The 8,516-nt window shown below is 42.1% G+C and overlaps 1 protein-coding gene across 2 annotated transcripts in view; it reads left to right on the top strand.

Moving 5' to 3' along the window:
- Positions 1-821: 821 nt before the first annotated feature.
- The window catches only part of LOC106580000 (ectonucleoside triphosphate diphosphohydrolase 2), a 13,016-nt gene continuing 5,321 nt past the window's right edge, over positions 822-8,516 (top strand). The window contains exons 1-7 of one of the 2 annotated variants that reach the window (XM_014160531.3): positions 822-949; positions 1,241-1,405; positions 4,789-4,906; positions 5,501-5,651; positions 5,851-6,010; positions 6,177-6,404; positions 6,763-7,032. In XM_014160531.3, coding sequence (XP_014016006.3) covers positions 1,289-1,405; positions 4,789-4,906; positions 5,501-5,651; positions 5,851-6,010; positions 6,177-6,404; positions 6,763-7,032 — 1,044 coding nt within the window. In that variant the 5' untranslated portion in view covers positions 822-949; positions 1,241-1,288. Of the gene's footprint in view, positions 950-1,085; positions 1,406-4,788; positions 4,907-5,500; positions 5,652-5,850; positions 6,011-6,176; positions 6,405-6,762; positions 7,033-8,516 lie in introns of those variants that run through there. The other variant, XM_014160530.3, reaches the window with a different exon arrangement.

The raw sequence follows: 8,516 nt of genomic DNA, 5'->3' as shown, positions 1-8,516 counted from the left end.
AGAGAAACATTTCAAATGGCGATAAATAAAAAGACAGTAATATAGTACATATAACAAAGATTTAAGGTCATAACTTTTTCAAAAGTCTAGCATTTATATTGATCTTGATATGGAATTATTCCACTCTTTCAGGGCAGCAAAACCTGACCAATAGAGATATCAAGTACAGAGCGAACATTTTTACCAATCAAGAGTTGAAGTTTTGCATCATCGATCAAAATCTGTCAATTAGCTTGATATTCTTATTTATCACAATTTTACCTGATTCGTCAAAGAAGTTGTGATGACAACATTGTGCCACAAGAGGGTGACTTATAGTCTTCTTCCTAATGGTATTTTTCCTAATGGTATTTTAACAGGAAACATGTTTCTATTACATGTGTGTGGACCTGCAGTAGGCTAATATGATCAAAATATCAAATGGCGGCATGGTGTTGTTGTGTGTGTGTCCTTCCAGACTTCACTCTCACTCTATGGCGATCATGACCAGAGGAGACATCTGTAGCTTCAGACCAACTGCAGGGCACCATTACACCATCCTTTCAGATGTGGCTGACAATCTGCATTTAATATTACCCAGAATGCCTCTTAGAGAGAAAACAGTAATGGGGAGTGAATGGCAAAAAAGAAGAAGTCTTCCAACCACTGAAGGAACATTTATGGGTAAAAAGAAAGCATTCTTCTGGCCTTTATGACATGGTTCTGTTATCACTTCAGCTGAACAAAAGTTACATGTGACTAATGTGAATACCAACATGACGTCATCAACTCACTGTGAACATCATAGGCCTAGTAGTCCTTGTTTGGCATTTCAGTGTATTTCTAACTGTAGAGATGTAGTTTGTTGGTGGTTACTGTACACCTTAAACTAGCTGCAGGGCTAGACATGCCATTTTATAACCTGTTCTAATATGCATTCTCGTTGGATTCTCTATTACTTACCCTCTGAGTGAGTATCCAAAACAATTATATTTGGTCCCCTTTAGGACTTTCATCCTACTCAACACTGTCATTCAATCAAATAATCTCTTCTCCAGAGTAAATTCAGGTTTTTATCACTGGTGTGTTTACCACCGCTGTGGGTCTATCATGAAAACATATCAAATTATCAGGGCATGTGTTGATAGGACAATGGGTCTGGCCAAGCCCACATCTGCACTCTCCCACTCAAGCCTTTCGCTTTCCTCATGCATGGGTTCGCTGTTATTCTTATTTTTCCTGGCAACGGCTGTGGCACCAGCAACTGGCTCGTTGTCGGTCTCTGTGTGAAAAGCGACAGGGCAGCCTCATGAGTACCCAGTACCGTCAAGTCATAGCCCCGGCCGTGTTCCTGCTACTGGGAATAGCAGGGATTCTACTGGTCGTCATCCCGATTGACGACGTGAGGGAACCTCCACGATTCATGGTAATAACGTTCGTTACCCTTTCTCATGTTTACGGGTGAGAAAATGAAAGTACCTACCGTATTTGCATACACCTGTCGATGAGTGGTTTAGCCAATAATTTCACGACATAGTCTAGATAAAATGAGAGAAAATAACGTTAGGTCTGATGTGATAACAGTATTATATAATCTTACTTAATCATTGCAGGGACTGATCACTACACAGGTTGTTTAATGCACCTGTTGGTGCCAAGCTGTTATAAATATAATATTGTATGTAGACTATAGCCCTACAGCTGGCTTGTAGGACTGAAAAGATGTTGGTTATAATGTTATCAAGGCAGGCGATAATAGAGGCTAGGAAAACATAGGAGTATTTTGAGTATTTTTGCTAACAACATAAGATATAATAGCATTTAGCCTACTATAATAACATTTGTAAACAATATTCTTGGTGTTTTTGTACTATGGGGTCACCAGGGTTGGGTAGGTTACTTTTTAAATGTAATCAGTTACAGTTACTGTTACTAGTTACCATCAGTAATGTAACTCTTAGATTACCCAAACTCAGTAATGTAATATGATTACATTCAGTTACTTTAAGATTACTTTCCCCTTAACAGGTATTAGAAGAAGACAAAAATGTACAGTACCAGTCAAAAGTTTGGATGCACCTACTCATTCAAGGGTTTTTCTTTATTTTTTAATATTTTCTACATTGTAGAATAATTGTGACGACATCAAAACTATGAAATAACACATGTGGAATCATTGTTTGGGGTGGCAGGTAGCCTAGTGGTTCGAGCATTGGGCCAGTAACTGAAAGGTTGCTGGATCGAATCCCCGAGCTGACAAGGTAAAAATTTGTCGTTCCTCACTGAACAAGGCAATAACCGCACTGTTCCCCGGTAGGCCGTCATTGTAAATAAGAATTTGTTCTTAACTGACTTCCCTAGTTCAATAAAGGTTACATGTTGTAACCAAAAAATGATACATATTAAAATATATTTGAGACTCTTCAAAATAGCCACCCTTTACCTTGATGACAGTTTTGCACACTCTTTGCATTCTCTTAACCAGCTTCACCTGGTTTGTTTAACAGATTACAGTAATCTATTTTTTGTAATCCATTGCTCTCCAACTCTGGGGGTCACTGGGAAACCACCCAGAGCTACAACTCAACTGTTATTCCAAAGTTTTTATCAGGGGTCCATTCACCAACTTGCTATTCCTCACAATGTAATCCGTGTTTTTTTAAATCCACTGTTTGATTTGAATGTGGGTTTAATGTTGCTTTCCCTCTTAACACAAAGGAGCAGGTGGAACTCCTAAAGTGGTGATGATATGCATTGCCGCAGGGTTCAGAGTTCTGCATTAGTGCGTCACAATTGCAATTCATATCCAAGCTATTGTTTGTCAATTGAAGACTTATACTGAACAAAAAATATAAAAGCAACATACCCTTCATGTAATTTAAAAGCAACACACCCTTCATGTAACAAGACACCATACACACCCAAACATGCTCAATAGGTGATATGTCTCATGAGTATGCATTCCATGGAAGAACTGGGACATTTTCAGTTTCCAGGAATTGTGTACAGATCCTTTGGACATGGGGCCATGCATTATCATGTTGAAACATGAGGTGATGGCGGTGGATGAATGGCACGTCAATGGGCCTCAGGATCTCGTCACGGTATCTCTGTGCATTGAAATTGCCATTGATGAAATGCAATTCTGTTCGTTGTCCGTAGCTTATGCCTGCCCATACCATAACCCCACCGCCACCATGAGGCACTCTGTTCACAACATTGACATCAGCAAACCGCTTGCCCACACTACGTCATACACGCTGTCTGCCATCTGCCCGGTACAGTTGAAACTGGGATTGATTTTTGAAGAGCACACTTCTCAAAGCTTACCAGTGGCCATCGAAGGTGAGCATTTCCCCACTGAAGTCAGTTACGATGCTGAGCGGCAGTCAGGTATAGACTGTGGTGAGGGCGACAAGCACGCAGATGAGCTTCCCTGAGACGGTTTCTGACAGTTTGTGCAGAAATTCTTTGGTTGTGCAAATCCACAATTTCATCAGCTGTCTGGGTGGCTGGTCTGACGATTCCGCAGGTGAAGAAGCCAGATGCGGAGGTCCTGGGCTGGCGTGGTTACACGTGGTCTACGGTTGTTAGGCCGGTTGGACATACTGCCAAATTCTCTAAAACAACATTGGAGGCGTCTTATGGTAATTTAATGTTAATTTCTCTATCTGGCAAATGCTCTGGTGGATATTCCTGCAGTCAGCATGCCTATTGCACACTCCCTCAACTTGAGACATCTGTGGCATTGTGTTGTACAACCAAACTGCACATAAGGCACACCTGTGTAATGATCATGCTGTTTAATCAGTTTCTTGATATGCCACACCTATCAGGTGGATGGATTATCTTGGCAAAGCAGAAATGCTCACTAACAGGGATGTAAACAAATTTGTGCACAGAATTTGAGAGAAATAAGCTTTTTGTGCTTATGGAACATTTCTGGGATCTTTTATTTCAGCTCATGAAACATGGGACCAACACTTTACATGTTGTGTTTATATTTTTGTTCAGTGTATTTTATGCCTCATTCAGTAGAATACGATTCATTCTTGGAATCTGTAGAAACTATGCTCTCTAAAGCATCCCGAACCGGTTATATATATTCCCCATTACAAAGGAAATACAATAAACCACAAATGCAATATTATTTATACTATGGATGTGCATAATGTGGAGTTAAAAAGTTGGATTAAATTTAACGAGACAGACAGATACCGAAACTTGGAGATGAGTAAACCAGCATTTCGGCAATGCAATGCCCCTGGACTGCACACTTGTTCAGATACAGATCTGCCTGACATGCAGTAATCTTGCCTAATAAACCCAACCTCAGAGCATTCACTGGAAACCCTTTTTGAAATCAAGCCCAACTTCAAAGAGAAGCATAAAAGGAAGGGATGAAAGACCAGAAAATAAAGGGCGAAAACGAAAGATGTAGAGAGAATAAAAGATAGGCCTCTTTTATTCAGCAAATGTTCTATTGTCCCTTTTGGTTACTTTTATCCTTTCTTTCTGTCCTCATCAGTTACTTTGGTGACCTTTTGTGGCCATACTGTATTAATGAGAAACACATTTTGAAGGACCAGATGTTGGTCAGCGATACTTTGACTTTGCTGTGGGAACCTTTCACTGTGCAGGGGAAATAACACACATTTTGAAAATAAAAGCACTGAAATGTCAACAGGTGTAAGATGCTCAATAAATAAAAAAAGTACTGTAGTATTGCCAGGTAAATTCTGAAACGTGTATTGCTTATTTTCATTTAGCCTGTTACTCTGACTTTTCCAACCGTTCTGTCTGTTTCAGTATGGAGTAGTCCTGGATGCTGGCTCGTCCCACACTGCCATGTACATCTACAAGTGGCCAGCTGATAAACAAAATGGCACTGGCATTGTCACTCAGCACAGCGAGTGCCATGTCAAGGGTAAGAGCGCTTTTGCTACTACACTATTAGGTATCAACCCCTAACGCACCCACTAAAACTGAAGAGATTGCATATGTTAATGTGCCTATCCATTCCAAATCTACATGAAATGCCTTGGGTAAGGGCTAGTATTGGATTTCGAATTCAGTAGTGTCTATCAGAGCCAGAAAGGCTGCCACTCATCCGGTGTTGGAGTGTTCTGGAAACTTTCACTTCTACTTACATTTTTGTCCAAAGGAATGAGGAATGACCGGTCGGAGACATTGTTATTACACAAGTGATTTTTCACAGTAATTATTTTTGTATAATTCTGTTTAACTGAGTGGCCAGGTTCCTGTTTTTATGCCATGTACGCTGTTTGCCCTCTACATTTCTTCCTCTATCACTAAAGTTTGGTTTCAGTTGAGCAGGTTACCATAGAAACACTTGTGAAATTGTATTCCATCCATTCAGAAACATGTTCTCTTACATGAAAGAAAAAAGGTCAGGCACAAGTCAAAATTGGCAGAAGTCATGTGCACTTTGTGGTATTTATTTTCTGATTTGTATTCTATTATTTTCGATTCTATTCTTTTCCGTTGTATACCTACCCAGGAGGAGGGGTATCCAGCTATGCAGGTGAGCGAGGGGGTGCAGGACGCAGTCTGGAACCCTGTCTGGATCAGGCTTTGAAAGACATCCCCAAATCCAGACATCACCTCACCCCATTGTATCTGGGCGCCACAGCGGGTATGAGGCTTCTGAAGTGAGTGGGCAACACACCATTAAATGTACTTTCAGATCAGATACACAGTGCAATAGCATCTTCCATTCATGGATTATTTGAGCTGTCACATTAGAATGACTAATGAATGGCTTTATACTTACTGTATGTTGGATAATGAAAACATTTTGATAGGAACAGATCTAGACAATAATGTCTATTTCCTCTCTCTTTCCCACAGTATATCCAACCCCATAGAGTCAGAGAAGATACTAAAGGAAGTTGGCAACAAGCTGCATACTTATCCTTTCGACTTCAGGGGGGCGACCATCTTGAGTGGACAGGAGGAGGGTGCATATGGCTGGGTCACTGTAAACTATCTGTTAGAGAACTTTATCAAGGTGAGGCTCCAGAGTCAGCATCAGAGCCATTCAAGACAACTGAGGAATAAATGTTAAGCAGTGTTGGCAATGTTGATGAATAACAAACATTGGTTTGTTTTTATTGTTTCTCAAGGCCAACTGGCTGTCATTTAATTTCCTTTTAATTCTTTCTTTTGTCACTTAGTATGGCTTTGTGGGGCATTGGCTTAGTCCTGGCAGAGATACAGTGGGTGCTCTGGACTTCGGAGGCGCCTCCACTCAGATTACCTTTGAGACTGCAGACGTGGTGGAGGACAAGAGTAACGTCATGGAGCTGCATCTTTATGGTAGAGACTACCACCTATACACACAGAGCTTCCTGTGCTACGGCAGGGACCAGGTCTTACGCAGACTGCTGGCTCACTTGGTTAAGGTAACACACGTTCTCCTAAAACACAGTAGCATTACAAACACAGAATTATTGAGTACATCACAAACCAAAGTGCATAATGATTGTAAAAACATAGATCAATGTTAGGCTCAAATATTGTACATCACAGGAGGTTGGTGGTACCTTAATTGGGGTGAACGGGCTCGTTGTAATGGCTAGAGCGGAATCAGTGGAACGGTATCAAATACATCAAACACATGGTTTGATGCCATTCCATTTGCTCCGTTCCAGTCATTATTATGAGCCGTCCTCCCCTCAGCAGCCATCCCTGCAACTTTATAGCCATTTATCATGAGGATATGGCTACAGAGGTATGTCTTTTGTCTCCTCTGTCTCTCAGACTCAAGGTGCTGGGCGCCATGTATCACACCCCTGCTATCCAGCAGGTTTCAATGTCTCCATGAAGTTGGACAAGGTGTTTGACTCTCCATGCACGGCAGACCAAATGCCCACTCCCTACAGCCCCCAGGACCCCCTGACAGTGATTGGAACTGGGCATTACCAGCACTGCCTGGGCAACATGTCCAAGATATTCTCCTTTGACAGGTGCTCTTTCTCCAAGTGCTCCTTTGATGGAGTCTTTCAGCCCAACGTCACTGGCAGCTTCATGGTGAGCAGGATCCCCTGCATGGAATGCACTTTAGGATCAATCTATGGTTCACTGTCAGAATAGATCCCATGTTCTTTCAAATGTACACAGTATCCTAGTATTTAGTTACAATGCATTCAGAAAGTATTCAGACCCCTTGACCTTTTCCACATTTTGTTACATTCGGGGGGCTCCTGAGTGGCGCAGCATTTTAAGGCACTGATTCTTAGTGCAAGAGGCATCACTACCGTCCCTGTTTCAAATCCAGGCTGTATCACATCTGGCCGCCCTCAGGGAGTCCCATTGGGCGGCGCACAATTGGCCCAGGTTTGGCCGGGGTAGGCCATCATTGTAAATAAGAATTTGTTCTTAACTGACTTGCCTAGTTAATTAAATATAAATAAATCATTACAGCCTATTTCTAAAATTGATTAAATATTTTTTTCCCTCATCAATCTACACACAATACCACATAATGACAAAGCGAAAACAGGTTTTTATAAATGTTTACACATTAATAAAAAAAAGTAAATATTACATTTACATAAGTATTCAGACCCTTTACTCAGTACTTTGTTGAAGCACCTTTGGCAGCTATTAAAGCATCGAGTCTTCTTGGGTATGACGCTACAAGCTTGGCACACATGTATTTGGGGAGTTTCTCCCATTCTTCTCTGCAGATCCTCTCAAGCTCTGTCAGGTTGGATGGGGAGCGTTGCTGCACAGTTATTTTCAGGTCTCTCCAGAGATGTTAGATCGGGTTCAAGTCCGGGCTCTGGCTCGGCCACTGAAGGACAGTCAGAGACTTGTCCCGAATCCACTCCTGTATTGTCTTGGCTGTGTGCTTAGGGTCGCTGTCCTGTTGGAAGGTGAACCTTCGCCCCAGTCTGAGGTCCTGAGCGCTCTGGAGTAGGTTTTCATCAAGGATCTCTCTGTACTTTGCTCCGTTCATCTTTCCCTTGATCCTGACTGGTCTCCCTGTCCCTGCCGCTGAAAAACATCCCCACAGCATGATGCTGCCACCACCATGCTTCACTGTAAGGATGGTGCCAGGTTTCCTCCAGATGTGACACTTGGCATTCAGGCCAAAGTGTTCAATCTTTGTTTCATCAGACCAGAGAATCTTGTTTCGCATGGTCTGAGAGTACTTTAGGTGCCTTTTGGCAAACTCCAAGTGGGCTGTCATGTGCCTTTTACTAAGGAGTGGCTTCTATCTGGCCACTCAACCATAAAATCCTGATTGGTGGAGTGCTGTAGAGATGGTTGTCCTTCTGGAAGGTTCTCCCATCTCCACAGAGGAACTCTGGAGCTCTGTCACAGTGACCATCGGGTTCTTGGTCACCTCCCTGACCAAGGCCCTTCTCCCCCGATTCCTGGTGGTTCCAAACTTCTTCCATTTAAGAATGATGGAGGCCACTGTGTTTTTGGGACCTCCAATACTGCAGAAATGTTTTGGTAACCTTCCCTAGATCTGTGCCTTGACACAGTCCTGTCTTGGAGCTCTA

Source organism: Salmo salar, chromosome 20 (assembly GCF_965601325.2).
Source record: "Salmo salar chromosome 20, fSalSal1, whole genome shotgun sequence".
In the NCBI taxonomy this organism is placed as follows: domain Eukaryota; kingdom Metazoa; phylum Chordata; class Actinopteri; order Salmoniformes; family Salmonidae; genus Salmo; species Salmo salar.
The sequence above is the reverse complement of the archived record's forward strand: the minus strand, read 5'-3'. Positions and strand labels throughout refer to the sequence as shown.